Consider the following 24637-nt stretch of genomic DNA (forward strand, 5'->3'; position numbering starts at 1 on the left):
TACCCGCATATATGAGTGTGCACATGTATGTAGTGGCTGCAGAAGTCAGAAGAGTGTGGCAGGTTGTTCCATGTTACTTTTGCTTGCTGGGAGAACCTGTTTCCTTTCCAAAAGCAGTAAATACTTTTACCAGCTGGGAGAACCTGTTTCCTTTCCAAAAGCAGTAAATACTTTTACCAGCTGTGGCACCCCTCTAGCCCCCAGTTTTATTTATTTATTTATTTATTTATTTATTTATTTATTTACTAGGGTTTATTCTTTTGCAGTGTGGGCAATTGTAGACAATGTTCCATGTGCTGCTGAGAAGAATGTATATTTACTGTCTGGTGGAATTTTCTGTAACGACTTTCAAGTATAATTGATCTGTTCAGTAATTTAGTTCTGAGGTTTGCTTACTGAGTTTTTATTTGAAGACCCTTTCTAGATATACTGAGTTCTTTCATATTAATGTGTCTGGACTCCTGCAGTCTGCCAGTGTTTGTGATTTGAAATCAAAGGAATAACATTTGTTGCATATTAGAACACATGTCCACTTGACTAAGTGTTCCCTCTACTGAGAAGTAGCAGTCAGCCCTCGTTACCTCTTCGGATTAGACTGGTTTAAAGTCTACTTTGAAGGTATGAGAATTGCTACACCAACTTGTTTACATGTTCTGTTTGTTTAGCAGTTTGATTTCTAACCTTTGTCTCTCAGGTTATGGGTGTCTTTTTAGCTATGTGTGTTTCCTGATCCAGTCCAGTAGTCTGTGTCTTTTAATTGGTGAGTTAAGGGTATTTGCATTTACAGAATGATTGAGAAGAGCTTGCTATTGTTTATGATTTGTGGTTTGTTGCTCTGGTTGGCTGGTTGTTAGTTCTTTTTCTTTCTCCTGGAAGCACTGAATACTTGGTGGTTCGCTGTGTTGGACAAGATTTGCTCTTCCTTTGCACTCTCATCTATCCATCCGTGGCCTTCATGGACTGCATCGTGCCTTTGTGCACTGGTACATGAAACCTTCTCCTTCCTCTCTGTAGAGTATTCCTGTAAGAATGTCCTGCAGCTCTGGCTTAGATTAATTAACAGCTTTAACTTTCGTTTGTCTTGAAATAGTCTTATTTTTTCATCTTTTATTACAAATTTTTTGAATATTCTAGTTTTGGTTTCTTTTAAGACTTGGAATATGTCAATCCATGCTTTCCTGGCTCCTAAGTTTGTTGAAAATAGTAAATCTGATGTTATTCTGATTTTTCTGCCTTAAGATTTCTTTCATAGTGCTATTATTCTAGGGTTATTCTTTTCTGTATAGTCTTTTTGTTTTCCATGGATATGTGGTATTTATGTGTGTTTTCATGTGTGTGCATGTGTATGTGAGTATTTGTGTGTATATATGTGTGAATGTGTGCTTCTTTGCTGTGTTTTGTGCATCTGCTGGGGTGTATGTGTCCTCTGATTTCTAACACTCCTCTTTTCCCACTGTTCCTCTTTGCCTTTTTATTTTTTTAAAGTGAGTCTTCCTAGTAGAATGTCTTTCATTGAATTTCTTCTCAGGGAGAAGTCAGCTGCAGTAACAACCATAATAGTTTGACAAGTGTTAGTTAAGAGGGAAATATGTGCCCTTGACTAGTCCATTCTGCTTTGCAGAATCACTTGCTCTGGGATTCTTGATTGATTGATTGATTGATTTAGTTCCAGGATTCTTAAGAATGCAATTCACAGAGAACACAAAGTTGAGTTGAGTCCTTTGGAGACGTAACCCTGCTTCTCCAGCTCCTGTGGTCCCCAACACACATGATCCCTTACGCAGCCACACTTCCAGTTGCTCAGTCTCGTATCCTATCTTGCTCTCAAAACCCTTCCCTCTGAAGCTTCCATTTAGACTCTGCCCACCCTCTGCTTTATGATCCTCAAAACACTTTTTAAAAGTAGCAAAAGGTGAATGATAAAGATTGGAGCAGAGATATATGGTCAGACATTATAAAGCAACAAAAAAGTCAACAAACTAAGAGTTGAGTTTTTGAAAAGATCAACAAAAGTGACAACCTCACACCAGGTTTAGGAAAAATAAAAAAAAAATTATGATGAAAGTGGTGTTGTATCTGAGAATGACACAAGAATATAAGTGAGTAGTATCAAAAAGTACAAGTTGCTGTGCGGTGGTGGCACACACTTTTAATTCCAGCACCTGGGAAACAGAGGCAGCTTATCTCTGTGAGTTTGAGGTCAGCCTGGTCTACAGAGCTAGTGCCAGGATATCCGATTCTACACAAAGAAACTCTGTCTCAAAAAAAATGGCTTGGGAGATGAAGAAAGAGTTGCCTCAGGTCATTGATTTTGTGTACTAGTATTTTTCTATTATGAAATCAAAGCATCGGACATTGGGTGCTTCATAAAGAAGAGAAGTGTGACATCAGGCAGTCTCATGGTTTCAGCAGATCACATCATGGTAAGATTGCCTAAGAAAGGGGAAGGTCCCAAGGTGAGAGGAAGTCATGGCGATTCTGGAGAGGTCTATGATGACTTCTCACTAGGCTCTATGTTTTACTCGTCATACACGACATCACTTTCTATCACCACAAGGAAAGAATGGACCTTGTGACACACTAGCCATTCCCAAATGCTGGGGCCACACTCACCAGAAATAGAGTTCCTGTGACAGAGAAGCAAAGATGGAGAAGATGCAGGCAGAACTAAAGTACCAGATTTCTTCCACTCTTACCACTGATATAGCAAATCTTATTGGGAACTGACTATATCCTTTCTGGGAAAATACAGTTTTAACATGACTTGTCATTTTTTGCAAAGATATTGGATAATACTTTCTGCAAAATAAGTAAATAAATATTAAGCAAGCTAAATGAGTTTGAATTAGATTCAAGAACAGTGAAGCTAAAATGTTAAGAAAGGATAAAAAGTTCAAATAAAATTGTAAAACATCATTGAGAAAAAAAAATCCATGTAATCCACCATGACTGGCCTAGAACAACTTCCAGTACACAGACACCATCCTGACTGAGCTTACTGACAGGAGTGAGTGAAGTAGAAGATTCTGGGTGTTTAGCAGGGTGGTAGACGTGCCCTTTCCCTAGCTAACTAGTTCTGAAGGAAGACTCATTCGCACTAGGAGGTTTATTTTAGACAACTAGGTTTACAATATAATATCCTGCCTCCTCATCTCAGATGATCACACAGGCCCCCAACCTTCAGAGTTCCTGCCTATATAAAAAAGAATCCATATCTAATGGACAGTTGTCAAAACACACGTAGTTACAAAGGTCTCTTCCAAGCAAATGTTTGACAGCCCTGGCTGAGAAGCCCAGACAAACCCTCCCACTGGCTCAGCTACAGAAACTACTTTTATGATTGTTGATTCACTGCTGTGAATGAAGCACTTTCGTTTTCATATTCTCCTCATCTACTAAGAATGTTGCTGTGCATTTCATCAGCCTCATTCAGAGAAAGTCTCACAGCCTTGGAGAAGGAAATAAGAGACTAGCAGGGAAGCCAGTCTATACACCATGAACAATAAGAGGAGGTAAGGAGGCTCACTTCTCTTCCCAGCTCTGGGGATTCTACTTGGAGACATGGGGTCTATTTTGTTGGGAAGGTGACGAGAAGGTTTTGTTTGGGTCACTTAGACACCATTGCAGTCAGAATGGGCATCAACTAAGCACAGGATCGGGTTATATTAGGAGGAGTGTTATCAGGGCAAACGGTCCCTGTATATCAGTATTGGGCTCAAATTCAGCTGGAAATGCTGGAACGATGCTACGAAGCTTGCTCTTCTCTGTGTTCACATTGTCTCTATTGAGTGGGAACACGATTAAATGACCATGGGCATTGACAGTCCTTGCTCTGTCTTGTTCCTGCTGCAACTGAAAGTCTCTTCATGCATTGTTTCCATGAAGAAGAGAAATGAAAACACTAAATAATATAAATAAACAATAAATGATGCAAGGCAAACAGCCCCTGACATTGTGGAGGCAGAAAGAAAACTCCGGGACCCAGAGGGAAAGAAGGAGACCAAGATAGCATGCTCCCCGCCACATACCTGAACTTGGCTTTTAAGTAGATTTCCTCTTTCATTGGGAAGACTCTCTCATTCCTAGATCCCATACCTTACCTCTCACTTACAGGATTCAGACTTATGTTTCATTAAAAGGCTTCCTCCAAAGAATCCCATGCAGTGCAGGACTCAGGGTAGTGTCTCGGCTGGCTTACTTTGCCCCCACCCCTCAGATCTTTGGAAAGTTGTTCCTAGAAGTCCCTCCCTTGAGTTCCTGGCCAGGCACCAGCTTCATTCATCAATTCTCTCTCCATTGTTAACTCTTACCTCTGCATCCTCTACTCCTTCCCCCATCCCCATTTTCTTTTCTTTCCTTTACCAAGCAGGAAAAAAAAAAAAAAAAACAGGAAACCTAAAACTGGGCCACAGGAAACAGCCATTTTCATTGAACAACTTCTTTCTGCTCTTGGTCTGCTCCATGATTTTTGGTCTTCTGGTCACTGTTGTTCTGAGCTTCCTGTGGTATTTAAAAATATGGCACTCGGATCCCTCCCCATTTAGGTTACTGTACCGTGTAACTAGTGAAGGTTCAGAGCACTGCTCTGACATATAACGTCTTAACTGGCCAAAACACAAAACAAAAAACAAGACCCACAACTCTTACTTTTAACAGACAAAGGGATAATTTATTGTTTTGAAACTAAATATATTATGATGTTAACTACTCCATTCAATATCTAGTATAAATTTTAAAATTGGAATCCAAAAGGAAATTCTCTCGTGATGAATTTAAAGGAAGAGTTGAGTTGTTAACATTGAATTTTAATAATTCACAAGGACACAGATGTGGGTCATTTCCAAATACCAGGTTCCAACAGGGTAATAGTTGCATAAAGTTTTATTACAGAACAAAAGAAAAATCATAGATGAAGATGTGTTCAAACATATTTCTGGAAGCATCAGGTAGGTCACTTAGAGCACAGTAAGGAAACAGTCCTCAAATGCTCTCTGACTACATTCTCACCCTTTGGGTGGTAGAAGCCAGGGCTCTGTTTGTACATTCCCAAAAAGATCATACCTGATAGGAGGATCTTAGGTCAAACACAGACGAGGACAATAAATGTGATCTTGAGTCTGAGGTAGCAAAGATAATTTGGCTCTGGGTCTTCAACGTTCTAGCTCTCCAAAATCACTGAAGTTCCCACCAATTAGTCAAGCTTTTGTAGACTGTTAGCTGAAATATATTCTTTTTTCTTCGACCCTCCTTCACACCCACCAAGTCCTTGGAAGAGTTTCTAGTCCAGGATGACCTGTTTCTGAAAAATATGCACAAGTAAATTGTGCTGATTTCATTCCTGGAGCAGCAACAGTAGGGTCCCTGCACATGTTTAAGGCACCAAAATGTTCATAAGAGCAAGAAGGAGGGAAAAAAACTAAACATCTGTGCAGATTATTATCCAGTGCAAAAATGAGGAAAATGGAGCGTTTCTTCATGAGTGTTTTTACTCATTGAAAGAAGTAATGGGCTAATAATTTTCACATGTAGTCTAAGTCAAAATAAGTTCACCTGATGCTAAATTTAGAGAAATCCTGTTTTTAAGGAGTTTTTAATTGTTTTATTTATCTATTTACTTTATGCGTCTTTGTGTACGGGGTGTGAACATGTCATGGAACACATTTGGAAACCAGAGGACAACTTGCAAGAGCCAGTATTCTCCTGCCAGCATATGGATCCTGGGGATTGAGCTCAGGTTGTCCTGATGGAAACTGAGCACCTTTACCAGCTAAGCCATCAAACCAGCCCCCAAGAAAGGCTATTATTTGTTTGTTTGTTTGTTTGTTTTTCAAGACAGGGTTTCTCTGTGTAGCTTTGGAGCCTGTCATGGCTCTCGCTCTGTTGCCCAGGTGAAAGTCTATTTTTTTTAAAAAAAAGACAATTTTCTAAATAGAATTTTAAAAATATTTTTCATCCCTGAAAAAAGCCACATAGGTAGCATTATATAGACTGAACAGGTTATATTTAGGAATACAGGCATACATGTACATATATGCATGCAATAACTAGTGAAAAAAGAGGCCATGAATTTGAAGGACAGTGTGTGAGTGGGGTAGTCATATGGAAGGATTTTGAGGGAAGAAAGGGAAAGGAAAATATAATTTAATTATAATCTCAATGATTAAAAATAAAATTAATAAGAATGTTTTTAATAAATTATATTTCCTATTCAATATCTACCATAAAATTTAAAGTTAGAATCTAAAAGGAATATCCCCCATGTTAACTTAAAGGGAAGATTTGAGTTGTTAATAGTTGAATTTTGAAAGTGCATTAGTACTCTCATTTTCTTCAACTTCCTGGATATGTGCACAGATCTTCCCTTACTGCTTCGACAGTACTGTACACCTTCTGTGTTGGAGGGTGACTCCACCTTCTAAGAAGGAATTTCTAATTTTTTCCTCCTCTTCCCTCGAAGACAAAGAGCCCCAATGGACAAGGCCCTAAAGTTCCACATGCCTGGGCCTGTGTGTCTCATTGAGAATGCAAAAGGACAGCTGAGACCAAATCCGAAGGCGCTGGAGATCCTGTCGGCCATCACACAGCCTGTGGTGGTGGTGGCCATCGTGGGCCTCTACCGCACAGGAAAATCTTACCTGATGAACAAGCTGGCTGGGAAGAAATCGGGTGAGTGCCACCAGCAATGTCTTACAGAGTCCCCATATTCAGACACACTTGGAGCCTCTGTTGTGAGGAGGAAAGTTAGAGGTGATGGATTCTGAAACCTAATCTCCTACTCAAAGTTAGACTTTTTATCTTCATTCTGTTTCAGGAAGTCAGTCAGCTCCATAACACTCTTTACTACCTTCAGCTCCATTTTGAAGGCAGAACCCATTCCTATCGTAGAAAGTGAGAAAGCGTTAGTAACAATAATTAAATACATAATAATCTATAGGACATAATAAACTAAAGGCTGGGCCAAGAAGAGGGATCAGCAGGTAAAAGCTCTTGCTGCACAAGACAACCTGGATCCAATAACCTGAAAGGTGAAAGACAGGGCCAAATCTACTGAGCTGTCCTTTGACCACCAACATGTTGTGACACAGCACCCAAACACATGTCATGCATACACAGACACACACACACACACAAAATGATGATGATGATTTTTAAATTAATAAGCTCATGAAGTAATAGTGAGTTTCCTCTGATCTTTAAAGTTTTAAAAACATTTCAAATTGAATTAGAAATTATTTTCATGAATAAACATAATATGAAATTAACTCTTCTAATAATTTTTAACTGCAGTTCTATATCATTAAACAAATTCGCATCATTGTGCAGTCATCACATAAATCTATTTATATATTTACATGTGTATATATATAATATTTTCCTCAACACAAACTAAGTGCCCAGTATACAAAAACGATCCTGTCTCCTAGTTTCCATCACTGTTCTATAATCTGTTCCTATGGATTTGACCCTTAAAGCAAAATATGAAGGGAACAAGGGCTGTGGTGCAGGACAGGAATCCCAGCACTCAGGAGGCTGAGGTGGGAAGATCACTTGAATCCTCTAGTTCCACCACAACTTTGTTGACCAAGCAAGTTCTTTGTCACAGAAAGAATGGACATTCATCATTTCATTTCTGTCCTCCAAACGTTAAACATGGAACATGTAATTGTGTTTTCTGAAAATTGTTTTTTCTAAAAATAACTTGTGTGTTTCAAATCTGTGTAGATTTGTCACCTTCTAGATGAAGTGTATTCCCAAGTAGTTTATTCTTTAGATGGAATTCTAAGTGGGATTTCTTAATTATTGTAGTTATAATTATTATATATTATTATAGTTATTAATTATCAGTGTGTAGAAAAGGAACTAATTATAGAGATTACAGACATAATTTTGTGTGCTGTAGCCATATTGAATTAATTAATTATATTCAGAATTATTCTCTGGGAAATTGAAAGGTTTTAACATATAATCATACCATCTGTGACAAAGATAATATCATTCTTCCTTTCCAGTTTGGTTACCAGATATTTCGGGGTTTTTTTTCCTAATTACTCTAGATAACACTTTAAGTACTGTACTGGACACCAGTGTCCAAACTAGGCACATTTTTTTCTCTTTTATGATCTTACATGAAAAACTTTTCAGCTTTTACTGTTGAGTATAACGTTGGCAGGTGTTTTCATATATGGCATATCATATGTGTGCATTAAAAAATTCTTCTAGTTTGTTGAATACTATTTTCTTAATGATAACAGTTGAATATTTTTAAGCATTTGGTATTATGATTTTTGCTATTTCTCTGGTTGCAAGATCAATACTAGCTTTGGTTTCAGTTAGCTCTACTGGCCTGAGTTGTTCTCATTTTTATATCAATTTTCTGAAACAACTGCAGCTAACTCTCTGTCCACTGAGTCCTCTCTTCTGCATGTTGCAGGCTTTGCTCTGGGCTCCACAGTGCAGGCTCATACAAAAGGAATATGGATGTGGTGTGTGCCTCATCCCCACAAGAAGGACCACACACTGGTACTGCTTGACACCGAGGGCCTGGGCGATGTTGAGAAAGTAAGGACTGAGAGTTCAGTTTGCAGTTCAGACCCTGATATCTAAATATCCTGTAATTTTAAAATAAGGGCTTGGATTTACTGTAACCTCATGTAATTAACCTTAGCCATCACTAATAAATAGACTCACAGAAAAGCAGGGTGGTCAGTCTGCAGTATCCCAACAACTAACTGGCTGTGACCTAATCCTGGTACCCCATCTCATGAAGGTACCAAGGATAAACTTGGTGTCTTGTATCCTACCCTAATCAGAACTTCAGTTACAGATTTGGGTTTGAGGACAAATGACTGTGTTTAAAAGGAAACCTTGTTCCTAAATCAAAGTCTTTATTTTTAAACATCCATCAACCTCAACTTTCTGATCCATCAACTGAATAAAATAAATAGATACTCTGCCTATCTTATGAAATTTTCTTGAATATTTAATAAAATAAGTATTTTTTACTGTACATAATGAGTACCCAGGAATGACCTATGGTGGCCTATTTCAGTCCCTTATTGTTGACAAGCTTTGGAAAAGCCCTATTTTCTATTCCCGGAAGTAGAAGAAAGAATTAAATGAGATTTTAAAATAATAACCACAGATATTATGAATTATATGAAAATCTTCTCATTAACAATGGGTGAAATACTTAAATTTACAGTGTGTCTGAAGTTTTAGGATATCTGCTAGCATCCACTGTCTAACAATTACCTACCAATGGTCAAAAGAATGTCTTCAAAGAATAAATATAAACCAAAAATCTTAGCAAAAAATATTCAAAGTTCAACAGACTTCATGATTACTTTTGTTTAGAGTTGTCCTGTGTAGGTTTGTAAGACAGTATCAGTTTCGCTAACTATTCTGCTAAACATCCGATTAAATGAGCTTACTTTGGTCACTGCTCACCTGAAAACTGACAGAAGATGAACTCCTAACCCATTTGTGTTCGGACTCCCAGGGTGACAACCAGAATGACTGCTGGATCTTTGCCCTGGCTGTGCTTCTAAGCAGCACCTTTGTGTACAACAGCATGGGACCCATCAACCAGCAGGCTATGGACCAGCTGCAGTATCCTTTCTGTGATGTGGAACATCCCAGTCTGGGAATGCTGCACAGTCAGTGTTGACAGATAGGAGACAGAATAATCCCAGCACAAGGGGAGACCTCATATACCAACTAACGAGTTCACACTTGAGTTAGAACATGGCGAAATCATGCGTGGGGATGGGTGACCAACGTGAGGTGAGAAGACTGGGGACCCTGCTCATTCATCACTTCTCCTTAGCCACCCAGCTATGTGACCGAGCTGACAGATCGGATCAGATCAAGGGCCTCACCTGAGCAGGAGGATGAGGTGGAAGACTCAGCTGAGTTTGTGAGCTTCTTCCCTGACTTTGTGTGGAGCCTGAGGGATATGACCTTAAAATTGGAAGTAAATGGAGTCCGCGTCACAGCAGATGAGTACCTGGAGAATTCGCTGAAGCTCAAGGAAGGTACAGAGATTGCTACCTATAGAAACGCCAGACATTTATGACCTTTTGGAATGCTTATATTCAGTTTTTCATTTTTATGCTTCTAGCTGTTCCTATGAAGCAGTTCTTATTTATCATCTGTCAATAGAACCAATGTTAGTTATGTTAATTTGCAGGGTTTTCGGGCTGCCGTTTTCCAAGTACTGTTATCAGATTGCATTCATCTCTTTGCTTACTTCACTGCTCATGTTAAAAGCTGAACACAATCATGAACTATAGCATAGAAAGGACATTTATTTGAAGACATTCTTAAATGACAAACTAATCCTTCCCCTAGCTATTCACTCTCCTTTGTAAAAATTATTTCCCCAGGTACCTGCAAAGAGGTTGAAAAATACAACTTGCCCCGACTCTGCATTCGAAAGTTCTTTCCAAAGAAGAAATGTTTTATCTTCTATCCACCCACTGAATGGAAAAAGCTTTCCCTGCTGGAGAAACTGCAAGAAAATGAAATAGATTCTGATTTTTTGCAGCAAGTAGAGGAATTTTGTCTGTATATCTTTAAGCATTGCAAAGCCAAAACTCTTCCGGGAGGCATACCTGTCAATGGCCCACGTGAGTTCGTCCTACTCTTCCACTTCACTTCAAGATGAAGAGAGAGTGAAACATTCACAGATTCAGCTTCCAGAAGTGTAGGGGCTATGACTCTTTATGTTAAATTCTAGATGCTTTAAACTTATCTACTAGATTTTAATTAATTAAACCCTTAAGTGGAATAGGCAGTGAAAACCCAGATTAAGTAAGTTAAGCAAGTTAAGTTTCTGCAATGTTAAAAAGTTAGACATGTGCTGTTTCTCAGTATCCAGCCAAAACATGCATAGTCATTTAAATTAAGTAAAAAGTAAGTGAGATTAATTGACTATTAAGGGAAAAATTTTGACTATATTGCCTTATATTCATGATTACTCATGAAAAACAGAGCCAATAAAATATTGGTTCCCCTTAGAAAGTTCTATAAAGCAACACTGAGGTAGAATTTGACATGGAAGAACATTTTTGGATGACAAAAATATTACTTTTCCACACATTCTAACTGAAGATTCCCAAAGAAGTAATATAGAAGACTTCCTATGTTCTAGCAAGTGGTTCTCAACCTTCCCAATGCTGTGACCCTTTAATACAGCTCTCATGTTATGGTGACCCTCAACCATAAAATTATTGTTGTTGCTACCATTGTTGTTATTGTAATTTTGTTATTGTAATTGTATTGTTGTTATTGTAATTTTGCTACCATTATTAATTTTAATGTAAATATCTGATATTTCCAATGGTCTTAGGGGACCCCAGAAGGGTCTCAACCCACAGATTGAGAATTCTTATTCTAAACGTGTTGGAGGACTGATATATCCATGTTCAATGAACACAGGCTTGCCTTGTCTTTTCCTTAGAGAAGAATGTTCTACTTCAGTGGATGTCATCACTTGCTTTCTATTTACAGGACTAGAAAGCCTAGTGCTGACCTATGTTGACTCCATCTGCAGTGGGGATCTCCCGTGCATAGAGAACGCAGTCCTGGCCTTGGCAAAGATAGAGAACTCGGCCGCAGTGCAAAAGGCCATTGCCCACTATGACCAGCAGATGAGCCAGAGGGTGCAGCTGCCCACAGAGACCCTCCAAGAACTGCTGGACCTGCACAGGGCCAGTGAGAAAGAGGCCATAGAAATCTTCCTCAGGACTTCCTTTAAAGATGAAGACCATGCATTTCAAAAGGAATTGGGGGTAATTTCCTCCTATGTTTATATGGATTAATGTTGTTGTAGAAATTGTCTGAACCCTGTGAATATTTTTGGTATTTTTACACCCATTTTCACACTGCAGTCTCAGCTAGAAGAACGCTGGGATGACTTCTGTAAACGCAATCTGGAAACATCATCAAACCGTTGCCGGGCATTGCTTCAGAATATCTTCAAACCGCTTGAAGAAGGTGTGAAACAAGGCACTTACTCTAAACCAGGAGGTTATGGCCTCTTTGTTCAGGAAACACAGAGACTGAAGAAAGAGTACTATGGACAACCAAAGAAGGGCATACAGGTAACCAAGATATTTATCAGTGTGCTCTACCACTGTAGACATGCCTCCTTGATCCGAACATTCAGAAAATGTCACCTACTCAGCTGACTGATGATTTGTTTTTAGCTCTATATTCTGGCCATTTCACCTTCATATCTATACCCTCTGACCTGTTTTCTCCTTGAGGGTCTTATTTCTCAGCGTGTTCTGCCCATGTAAGCCCACAAGACTATTCACTCCAGCTCATATGCCTTAGTCTAAATACACAGAATCACTTTCCCCCAGACCAACCAGTGGGGGACTCCATTTGGTTGCCTTGTGTGGTTTGCTCATTCCTGTCATAAGAAATCTTAGATGAGAAGAACAATTCTTGAGAATAGTAGGGAGACTGATGGACAGATTTCCTCCCACTAACTTCTGTTCTCTGGATTCTAAGGCTGAAGAAGTTCTACAGACATACTTACAATCCAAGGAGGCCGTTTCTAATGCCATTTTACAGACAGATCAGAGTCTGACTGAAAAGGAAAAGGAGATTGAAGGTAAGAAATGAACCAAAAAAAAACCCAAACAAACAAACAAAACCATAAACCAAAAAACAAATTACTTACAAAATATTGTAACAGTTTAGCTATTTGCCTGTCTTAAAATAGTAACTCTTAAACTGAAACAAGAGTGAGAAGACAATCTTATACCCAAAGCTCTTCCTGATCGTGGCACACATGGTCGCTGATATTACGGTAGCAGCTACCTCAAGAGCAAGATAGATGGCCTTGAGATAGCCTCATCAAACAGTGATGAAAGGGGGCTACAGAGATAAATCCGTGGTTAAGAGCCCCGGATGCTCTTCTAGAGGACCCCAGTTTGATTTCCAATACCCATGTAGTGGTTCCCAACTGACTGAAGCTCCAATACAAAGAATGCCCCCTTCTAGCCTCCACAGGCAACAGGCATGCACATGGTGCAAAGATAAGCATGCCGGCAAAACATCTATACACATAAAATAAAATGAAACAGGCCCAGAACCAGAGTTATGACTTGGCTCACTCCAACATCCACCCTATCTGCTGGAGCATGTGAAGGGACCTGACCTGAAGACCCAACAGGATCTCCACAAAACAAGACAATAGGATATCCAAGAAGAACAGGAAGGAGAGCCCAGCATCAATAGTGTAGTAGAAACCGGATGCCTTGAACCAGACCAATAACTCTTGTACACTTGCAAGTAAAGATAAAGGACAATGGGGTTTACTGTGTGACTCAGTGTGTCCTACTGTAGCTTCCATGATGAGATTTTTAATTTTTTCGCTTTTTAAAAAATTGTTTTGATTTCTCTTTCTTTCTCCCCTTTTTGTCTTAAATTGTGTTTTATCTTGGGGGGTGGGTTGCAAGGATGGAGGGTGGATGCGAAGGACCTGGGCAATGAATGGGATCAAGATACATGATGTAAAAGACACATATAATAAATAAAAAGGAAAAACACTACCAAAAATTAATAGGAATAACCAGAAACTATGGAAGAAAGAAAGAAGTATTATTCTCTCCTCCAGGGAGGACCACTGTGACAGAATGCCATAGACAGGTACCACAGGTAAAATAAACGTATTTCTCACAGTTCTGAAGAACAATAATTCAGAGTCTGGATTGTAGGATTATTAAGAGTGCTCTTTCCAGTATCCTGAATGTCTTCCCACTGCATCCTAGCAGGGTGGGAAGACTGAACTCTGGTTTTCTTATCTTCCCACAACAGCACTGAGCTCTTATGAGGGTTCCATCCTCACAATCATCTAAGTCCAATTGCCTCGCCAGAGTCACGCCTCACTATATCATCACACTTGAACCTATGAGTCCACAAAGAGCACCAGCCTTTGGTGCCTTCTCATTGTGGACCCACGTTAAAGTTATTTCCCCTCTTTCTCAGTGGAGCGTAAGAGAGCTGAATCTGCCCTGGCTGCTGCAAAACTGTTGGAGGAAACACAGAAGAAGAATGAGAAGCTGATGGAACAGAAAGAAAGGAGTTATCAGGAACATATGAGACAGCTGACTCAGAAGATGGAGAATGACAGAATCCAACTAAAGGCAGAACAAGAACGGACATTAGCTATTAAACTTCAGGTACTTACTTATATTTATCCTCCAAAATCTATAACAGAGCTGGGTGGTGGTGGCACACGCCTTTAATCCCAGCACTCGGGAGGCAGAGGCAGAGGCAGGCGGATCTCTGAGTTCGAGGCCAGCCTGGTCTACAAGAGCTAGTTCCAGGACAGGCTCTAGAAACTACAGGGAAACCCTGTCTCGAAAAACAAAAAAACAAAAACAAAAAAAAACCAAAATCTATAACAGAAACCACTCTGTGGTGGGCTAATTATAAGGAATTCTCCAGCTCATATTCTATAGCAGCCCCTTCAATTTTAACGTTCCCACAACTCTACATTGATAACTGTCCAAAGCTACTTGCTCACATTAGAAAAGACAACAGTCTTATGAATACCATTTTTTTCTGAATCACTACAAACAACAGCTATCCACAGACAGGTATTGTACAAGCATTTTACAAGCTGTATTTTATGATTTAAAATCCATTAAAAATTAAAATTTAACAACATTTAGAATAATACAGCTCTAGTTTACACATTTAAGTTTTCACATTTTAAAAAATGAGAGAAATCAAATGTATATTGGCACAAGGGGCCCCATGAGAACCTCCAAACATCAAAGACTTTTGCCAGGGTATTGGTTACTCTCCACAACCTGATGGCAAGGCTCCTGCTGGAGACAATACTGTCTTATGTCATTGAACACAGAGAAGTCAATCTGGTGCCTAAGCAGAAGCTTCACATCTACTGATCAACATTTTTGGCAGGGGAAGGTACTTTGCACACTACAGAGGAGAAAGATAGTCATCAATATCACTCAGCTATAAGCCTTGTAACCTACAACAAAATTACATGCTTGTAAGACATACTTGCAAAATAGTGGCCACATGCAATGAGTCAATCTTTGATTTGATTTAAGGTCCACTGCAGACACTGCTAAAGTGGCCATGAACCTCAGAGTAGATAAGTCATAGGACATAGGATAATAGCTACTACTACTATTCTGCTAAAGAAACCTGTCAATAAAATGACTCCTAATGACATTCGGCTATACTCATAGATCAGTGCTTTCTCATCCCACATCAGAGAAGCTTCTGCTTGCAGTAGGTGAGAATTAACACAGAGAACCACAAATGGACAGTACGCAGATAATGAGAGACTTTGGAGCACAAAGTCCTATCTGGGATGTCTTCATCCATCCCCTCCTCTCAAAGCCCAGGAATGTATGTAGAAAAGGAGGTAGACAGATTGTAAGGGCCAGAGGTGATGGATGACTCCAAGAAAACGTCATTTTCCAGGTACTGCAGGATGGATGCACATATGAGCTCACAGAGTCTCTTCTAGAATGTATAAGACATGGAAAGCTCAATCCAGACGGGGTCCTAGCATGGAGAGGGAGAATTAGAAACAGGTTCTGCCTCTTTTCAAGAATCTATTTGTAATTGATACCCATTGGCAAAGAAAAGCTCAGTTTTCTCCAATGAAGTCTCAATGAGTATATCAAACACACTTGAGGGCCGGTCCCATGCTCAGGGATAATTGACTAATACAAAATGAACTCAATGGTATTTGCTAGATTTTCTGTTTCATTTTACTTTATTTTGGATGTTTATGTTTTATTCATACAATCATTTGTGTGTGTGCCAATGCATGTTTGTGTGTGTGTCCGTGTGTGTTTATGTGTGTACCTATGTGTATGTACACTTCAGTCTCAGGAATACATGAATGTGCATGTGGAAGTAAAACCATATAGAAGAATAAAAATGACAATGGGATGGATAGGTTGTGAAAATGGAAGGTGGGAAGTCATGAAAAACAATGTGATCAACACACAATATGGATTTATATAGAAGTGTGGTTTTGTAACATAGTAGCACATACAATGAGTATGCACATGAAGGCTTTAAAAATCACTAAATTAAATTAAACAACTAAAAGAGGCCAAATTAGGAACTGCACTGGAGTGCAGATGGTGCATATGATTCAGTAAAGAGTTGTCATACAGCAATTCTACAATATGTGCATTTTTGATCGATTTCTCAACTTGAGGAAAAGTAGTATGAGCAGTTCTAAGTAAATGTTCTAGGCTAGATCTCACACAACTGTGTGTAGTTTGGGCAAGTAACAATATGTTTCTGTTACAACTTTTATACCTCTGGAAGCAGCCAGAGTAGAAAAACACATCACCAACTGACACACAGTCTTCCAACACCTTTCTGTTAATAGCACTCCTCCATGTATAGTTGCCCCTAAACATCAGTTCAGAAATTACTGTAGACCATATCAGTCCTTCAGGTCCTCAGCTACTATCTCTACTCTACATATGAAATATGGAAGCTTATTTTCCTTTATTCTGGGTGTCACAGACTTAAATATCCATTATCTTCCTGTGTATAGAGTTGTCTGGCAATGATTATGAGGTAATAATTCCAAGATCTTCATGGATGGCGGTCGTGTTCAAGTCCATTATTTTTAGTGAACAATAATTAAAGAAATGTCTGTATACATTCATTGAAGGAGCGATTAAAATAAGTTCTCCCCCAGTTGCTAGAAACTGTCAATAGAAAAGGGCAAGTGTGTGTGGAAACAAAACTATACTATATAATTGCCAGTCGATAGAAATGCTGTCTGGATTTAGATGTAATGACTAAATTCTCGTTGATCCACAAATCTGAGGGTACCTTTTCAGGGACTATCAGTCTATCTATCTATCTATCTATCTATCTATCTATCTATCTATCTATCTATCTACTATATTTGACCAAATGAAAAAGTAACGGGGATTGTCATAAAGGTTGAGAACTCAAGAGATGGATGGGTATGGAAAATAATGAACAAAATTTAAGAATGAATATCAAAGTCTTGAGGAATTACTGAACTATTTCAAAAGCACTAATTTGGAAATTGTTTGGTAAGTTTTGTTATCTTGTTCCTTTCATGCAAAGCTAACTGTTTTCTTTGCCTCTTAGGAGCAGAAACAGTTACTCCAAGAGGGGTTCCGAGAAGAGAGCAGAAAGCTTCAAGAAGAGATGAAGAATGTGGAGAAGAGATACAAAGAAAAAAGTATTATTTTTTGTTTTGTTTTTTTGAGACAGGGTTTCTCTGTGTATCTCTGGCTGTCCTGTATCTTTGTAGCCTAGGCTGGCCTTGAACTCACAGAGACTGGGCTGCCTCTGCCTCCCTGAGTGTTGGGATTAAAGGCGTTCACCACCACCACCTAGTTAAGTATTATCCTTAATATGATAAGTAGAATGTAAAAGTACATAGAACAGGGTTTACAAGAGGACTTACCACTTAATAGGTGCTTCCTGTGAAGCCCGGAGACCTGAGTTCAACCACCAGAAGCTATGAAAAAGTGGAAAGAGAACATAGACCCCATACAGCTGTCCTCTTGCTTCCTCTTACCTTTACCCATGAACAGTGGCAAGTGTGTGCCCCTGCTCTCCACAAGCCATACACACATGCAATAATAATAAGTAAAGATTTAATACATAGGGCAGGAGTTTCTATTAGAACACTATCAAATCAGGGAACAAGTTAATCATGAATTTGGGTATCTAACCACTCCCATGGCTTTACATTAGAAATTTTGACACCTATACAACATCACTGAGCCATGATTCACGGCATTTATATCATCACCAAGTCACAAGTTATGGCATTTTACCATCCCTGAACTATGTAAGTAAAATGAAATTACTTGTAAAACCATTTTCCCATCTTAAGTTCTTCATTTCATTTCTAACTGTATTATATGCATTAATTAGCATAACCTGTACTGACCCCTATATTTGAATTATCCACCTTTTTTGTTAGAGATGTCATGAATTATGTAACTAAGGGACATGACAGGAGAGAGAGAGCTGCCAGGAAACTTTTTTTTCTTCTTCTCCATCTAGTAATAACTTAGACTTTTCACCTCTGTGCTCTCGCTCCCTTTTATGCACTGAATAGAGAACACCTTAGGTATTGTTGAGTATTCCTCCTGACAAACCACAGATGATACATGGTTATATATAACAGAAAGCTCTGGGGCTGGAAAAATGGCTCACTAGTTAATAACCCTGGTTGTTCTTCTAGAGGACTGGTTCAATTTCCAGTCCCACATGGCAACTCATAATGATCTGTAATCCTAGTTCCAGGGGATCCAGTGTCCTCTTCTGGCCTCTATAGGCACAAAGCATGCACATCTGCAGAAAAATATTCAGGCGAAGATATCCATAGGCACAAAGTAAAATAATAGTTCTTTTCAAGTTAAAGGGAAGTACTTTCTAGCCATCAGTGTCAGATCACAATGCTTTCAATGTGTGGCTTATATACAAGTGGTAAAAAACTGTTGACACTTAGATATTGAATTCAGGGAGAGCCATAGAAACACACACACACACAGAGAGAGAGAGAGAGAGAGAGAGAGAGAGAGAGAGAGGGGGGGGGGGGAGGGGGAGAGGGAGAGGGAGAGAGAGAGGGGGGAGAGAGAGAGGGAGAGAGAGAGAGAGAGAGAGAGAGAGAGAGAGAGAGAGAGAGAGAGAGGACAATATTAAATCAACTCTCTTTAAGCCTATTAGGAGTTAGTAGATATCTTCAGATGTAGGTCTGCTTGGAACAAATAAAACAAGGATAGACTTCACTCCCCAAACCAATAGCTCAAATGGTGGGCTTTGTTAGAGGCATCCTGGTCTCTCTAAGGGAAATACTGGTACCACAGAACTCCATGTAGCCAATAGTAAACTACCAAACAGGTGTTGGCCGAAGAAGGAGACATCCTGGCAATCCTACAGTTTTTTTTTCCTTCCTTATCCTTCACAGTGGATCACATGGAAGCTGAATCTTCAAAGACTAAAGTAAAAATATTAGAAGAAATGCAAAGGAAATATGATCAGCTGATGGAAAATAAAGACAGGAATTACCAGGAACATGTGCGGCAGTTGATAGAAAAGATGGACAAAGACAGAGCTCAGCAAGTGGCAGAGCAAGAGAAAATGATGACTCATATGCTCCAGGTATTCTGTTGTGTCATCCCAACATTCTCACCCACTGGCAGGAATAAAAGATACTGATTAGAGGTTAATGCGGTTGATCTAGGTGAAGAACGATTGTAGTCAAACACTCTACTACAGTTTTCTATCCTTTGTATCTGTATCATAGAAAATCTGCAATTGCTAAAGGCCTCTTACTGGTAGACTGTGCTCCCTGGAGCTTGCATTATTCTCTCACTCACTGTATAGCAGCTGGTGATCACCAAGCCCTGTACAAAAAGCCGAGAATGAATTGTATATTGTACCCACATCAAATGATACAGAATAGCTTACCTTTTCTTACAGAAAAATTATGGTTGTAGGTGAAATGTAGGTGCTGTGTCAAATATCATGGGAAAACACCTAGCACATATTTTCTGCCTAGTGGAATCCATAGTGATTTTGTCTTTGTTAAAACACATGAGGAAATGCTCTCCTCATTATTTTACTCTACCTGCTCTCTGGGATTTCTCTAAATCTAAAGTTCTTTATGTTGGCTCAGAAGTGCACTCTGGGCAACTGTAGTCCCAGTCCCCTCAATCTTATTCCCTTATTATCAATAATTCCTTCAAGATTTCATGACCTAGATATACCTGTGCTTCTGAGCACCATGGAAAAATCCTCCCAAGTGACCATCATTTTGAAATGAAACCCACACTACAGAAGGGGAAGTTGGAAGGGGAAGGGAGCATGATAGTTATACACAATTGTGTTCCCCGTTGGATCAAAGATCCCTAAGGAGAACTCAACAGCAGCAATACTTCAGGGCCTCCACGAATGAGCCTCTTCTGATAATTAACTATGAAGAAGTACTTGGGAAATAATTCCAAACACAGAAACCTCAAGAGAAAGTAACATGCCCCGAGACAAGATAAAATAGAGGCTAGCTTAAAAGAGAGTTTCAAATCTGATTAGGATGTTGATTTGAGAAGCAAAAGAGAAAGTTATAGATAATTGTGAAACAGTTTCTGTGATGTCATTTTATTTTGTTCTCCTCTAACCATTCTTTTCCTCCTTAGGAACGAGAGCTGCATCTCAAGGAAGAAATCTCTGAAGAGAGAAGAAAACATCAGAAGGAGATTCAGGATATAGAGGCAAAAAACAGAGAAATACTCCTAAAAAGTATTAGAATCTGCTCTTGTCCAATTAATATTTCCTTGTCCCATACCATCACCAGGGCTCAAGTGCAATGATCAACTCCCTCACAGGAATCAATAGCTTTGGAAATGAACATATCATGCTTGTATATATGCTGGTTATTTTTTTTTTTTTTTTTTTTTGGTTTTTCGAGACAGGGTTTCTCTGCAGTTTTTTTAGAGCCTGTCCTGGAACTAGCTCTTGTAGACCAGGCTGGCCTCGAACTCACAGAGATCCGCCTGCCTCTGCCTCCCGAGTGCTGGGATTAAAGGCGTGCGCCACCACCGCCCGGCTATATGCTGGTTATTAACATTGAAAAAATGAAGATGGTATACGAAGACAAGAGTTGCTACTAAGGCGATTTCTTTGATGCTCATTACTAAACCTGTTGATTTTTCCGCTTCATTTTATTGCTAAAGGTTTTAAGGATGCTTAAGTGCATACTATATATCAAGTCATTACGTTTCCTTTAGACAAAATATAAATTTTATAAGACATATTTTAAACAGGAGCTATTGTGTAGTCTAATTAAGTTAGATTAGTTTTTCTCATCCACAGAATACTTCTTGACCCCGTTCTGATTTAAGATTTTACTCACACTGTTGAATTTAGTAGGAATGACATGAACATAGAAAAAATTAAATTCAAAGTAAATAAAGGAACTTTATTGGCCCTGCTAAGTATTCAGGGTACAGTAAATAACACTCCACCTCATTTTGAAGGAAATGTTTCTTTTTGAATTTTAAACTTTATTTTACATTAGTTGTGTAAAACAATGGGTTTTATTAAATTGCCTTTTGAATGCTTAGCCATTCGAATTAGCCTAGATTCAGTGGGTAGCAGCTCCATGGTGGCTGTTCAGGAGTGAGTGTGTAGAACATCCAGGTTCCCTGCCAACGAAGCCCAAGGGTAACCAGTGTCTTCTCCTTGGTGCTGGCTCAGTTACATCATGTTTTCAGACTATAGCAAACTGAGCAAAGATGTGTTTTCACTCTTGAAAATCACACCTGGCTTAAGAAAATGTATCAGAGGAGCTATGGTGACTCCAGAAGAAATACCAACCCTAGGAAGTTCCCACATAAAGAATCAACATGAAAACACATTGGAGGGAGGGGGAAGCTACACACTGATCCTAAATATATTTTTCTGCTTTGTTTTTATTCTCAGTGGAATCTGCACAAGCTCAGTCCTCAGAGAACACAATAAAAATGTTGAAGGAAATGAATGAGGTGAATCTGAAGATTATGGGACAGAAAGAAAAAGCTTTTGAAGATTATTTGAAACAGTTGGCTGAGAAGATGGAAGCAGATACAGCGAGGCTAATGAAAGAGCAAGAGGAGATCTTGACTAATAAGCTGCAGGTAATTCCTTGTGACATCATAATTTTCACACTTAATGACCAGTGATAAAAGTCATTGATTGATGGTTAGTACACATGATTAGGTGGAGGACTTTTCTGTGCAGACACCTTCACCTTTGTGTCTGAATTAGCCTAGATTCAGTGGGTAGCAGCTCCAAAGGCTAATTACAAAAAGACTATGCTCCATGACTCAGGAATCATTGTACATCTCAAAATATATAAGCAAATAATTAAAATTTCTACAAAAAGTACTTTAGCCACATTAAATATTGCTTCCTTAAGAACACAGTGCTCATCTATTATTTTTTTTATCTCCTTGCTTGTTCTAGATAGTGTCTCTCTGTGTAGCTCAGGCTAGACTGACACTTGAGATCTTCACACCTCAGCATCCCAAATCTGACATTACAGCCTTGTACCACTCTACTGGCACTGATGTCATTTCTCTACTGAAAAATTATCAATCCTCAAAGTTAGAAAGTGTTCTGACATACTATTCCTGGGTGAACTTCTTGCATGATTCTCTTACCTAGTAGGGTCCATGGTGGTTTTGTTTTTGCCATCTCTATAGGAAAGCATCTTAAAAAGTAATTTCAACTACCTATGGCCTTAGTAGCACTGATTATAGGCACTTCCCTGTTCTCCTTGCCTTGGCTCTGAGTCACAGTATGCACAAATGCACTCCCAGAACACCTCATTACTTTATTCTTTGTGCTTCCAACAAAATCTTACAGGTCTATATAAGATTTCACAATCGTGTATCTTTCCTTAATCTGGAAACCACACATCGCTGTTCTAAAGGCATGTTTATTATCTTATTTACATATAGGAGATGTACATTGTTAGAAACTTTGAAAACGTTTTAAAGATCAAATTATAAATATGGAGTAAGAGGTTGAATACACACAGTAACAGCAATACACAGTAGCAGAGTAATATGGATGATAAGGAAATGAATAGACAGTAACAGCGAAATACGATGATAAGGAAATGAATAGACAGTAGCAGAGCAATAGTTTGATAAGGAGAGTAGATAAAACATTTCAGATGCTAAAGTAGAAAGACTGCTAAAGCTAGGAGGTATCATACTGAAGAAATGAAACTGTGAGCTGGAAAGATGGCTCAGAGCATTAAAGTGGTTGCTGTTCCAATATAAGGACCTGAATTTGAACCCCCAGAACCTGTGTATAAGTAGGGTGTAATACTACAAATTCCTATGTTCCCAAAACTTTTACAGGAGTTAAAAAGCATAAACAAGAGAATCTTGAAAATTCACAGGCCAAACCTGGAAAATACAGAAGGAAAACAACAGAGGAATCATGTCTCAAAAAGGTGCAAAGTGAGAAACTACACAATGGTTATCCTCTAACCCTGTGACCACCACACATTCTCTCTCTCTCTCTCTCTCTCTCTCTCTCTCTCTCTCTCTCTCTCTCTCTCTCTCTCTCTCTCTCCCTCCCTCTCTCCCTCTCTCTCTCTCTTCCTCTGATTTTTTTCTCTCTCTCACTTTCTCTCTCTCCCTTACTTTCTCTCTCTTCCACTCCTCTTCATCTCCTTTTCCTTCTCCCCCTCTCAAACACACACTCACAAACACACACATTCACACTCATGAGTGTGCACACACATCCTACATATACAACAGACACAACACTAAAAGAGACATTTAAAAAATTTTAAAGGGTACTTTCTTGGCCATTATTGGAAAAAATACAGTTATCTTAGTCTTGGCTAATTACTTATATTAACAGTACAACTTACAGGTTTCATTACAGCATTTTCATAATTAATTTTCATAATTGCATATGACCAGATTTGATGGCATTCTGTTCATCTTTAATGACCCTCTTTTTCCCGCTAGATTTTACCCTTTAATTTTGTGTTCTTATCTTCCCTCTCTGGATTCCACATGAAACAAAACAAATTTCTTATTTTTAGTTTGACTTATGTCTTTTTCATTCACTTACATGAAAATACTATAATTTAACTCTCATTTAAAGCTGAAAAGATAGAGTTGTATATATATATATATATATATATATACATATATATGACAATGTTCCTCATTTTTCATCTACTAAAGAACATCCAATCTGATTGTATAATTTAGCTTTGGGGGGCAGAGCATAATAATCATGAGGATCCACTTTCTTTGTAGTACGTTGACCTTGATTCTTTTGGAAATATATGCAGAAGTTACAGGGTTGAATCTGATGGACATTCTCTCTTCCTTCAGTTTGACTTTGGTGGAACTATAACAATTTAAACGACATTCCAACCAGCGGATTATGCGGTCTTGTATCTTTTGCATCCTCATTATTGTCCTTTTTCCCTGGATGACAGATATTCTTACTGGGATGATATCACTCTGTGCAGGTTTCAGTTTCCAGTTTCTCTTTTTAGGAACAAGAAGAAATTTTTAATGAAAAACTCAGGAAACAGAACAAAAAGCATGAGGAAGAAATAAGGAATATTAAGATGAAAAAGAAGAATTCTGATTGTTCCATGATGTGAAGAGTCTTTGCATGCTAACTTCCTTCCCTACTCTCTCCTTTCAGGGCAGAATCTTATTGATATGCTTGAAACTGTCTCAATTTCATAACTAAATATTCTTCAAAATAATAAAGATGTCAATGCCTAAGAACATATGATCTTTGTACAATTGAGTTTAATTATATGGTATCACTGTAAAATTTCCATAGAACAATGGGAAGGGTGTTGAGGTTACAAGAGTAAGGATACACATGCCATGTTTATTGATAGAATTAATTATCAATATGCTTGAGAGAGTCTTTGTAGAAATCATGTAACCCTACTGTGAGTGGATTTTCAGTTTGTGGCAGAGATGCACTTAAAATGTTCATGTGTTTAAATACTGGGCCCATAGTTGCTACTACTGTTTTTGAGAGGTTGTGGAACACTGGGAGATAAAGCCTAGCCTAGGGTGTAGATCTG

General features: G+C 38.7%; 1 protein-coding gene across 5 annotated transcripts; it reads left to right on the forward strand.

Moving 5' to 3' along the window:
* Positions 1 to 689: 689 nt before the first annotated feature.
* On the forward strand, positions 690 to 24330 carry LOC119800971 (guanylate-binding protein 1-like). Of its 5 annotated transcripts, none has more exons than XM_038311365.1 (16): positions 742 to 760; positions 3401 to 3512; positions 6458 to 6666; positions 8432 to 8559; positions 9500 to 9609; positions 9835 to 10034; positions 10386 to 10628; positions 11512 to 11792; positions 11892 to 12104; positions 12520 to 12622; positions 14002 to 14195; positions 17146 to 17239; positions 18983 to 19176; positions 20211 to 20313; positions 21496 to 21689; positions 24086 to 24330. In XM_038311365.1, exons 2-16 carry the CDS (start codon positions 3496 to 3498, stop codon positions 24194 to 24196), a joined length of 2394 nt encoding a protein of 797 aa, XP_038167293.1. In that variant the 5' UTR covers positions 742 to 760; positions 3401 to 3495; the 3' UTR covers positions 24197 to 24330. The 5 variants fall into 5 exon arrangements, with proteins under 5 accessions (XP_038167295.1, XP_038167293.1, XP_038167297.1 ...); XM_038311366.1 differs by lacking the exon at positions 742 to 760 and adding an exon at positions 830 to 983; XM_038311367.1 differs by lacking the exon at positions 3401 to 3512 and having other exon boundaries at positions 690 to 760.
* Positions 24331 to 24637: the final 307 nt, after the last annotated feature.

The sequence above is a fragment of the Arvicola amphibius genome, chromosome 14 (genome assembly GCF_903992535.2).
Source record: "Arvicola amphibius chromosome 14, mArvAmp1.2, whole genome shotgun sequence".
NCBI classification, from domain to species: Eukaryota; Metazoa; Chordata; class Mammalia; order Rodentia; family Cricetidae; genus Arvicola; species Arvicola amphibius.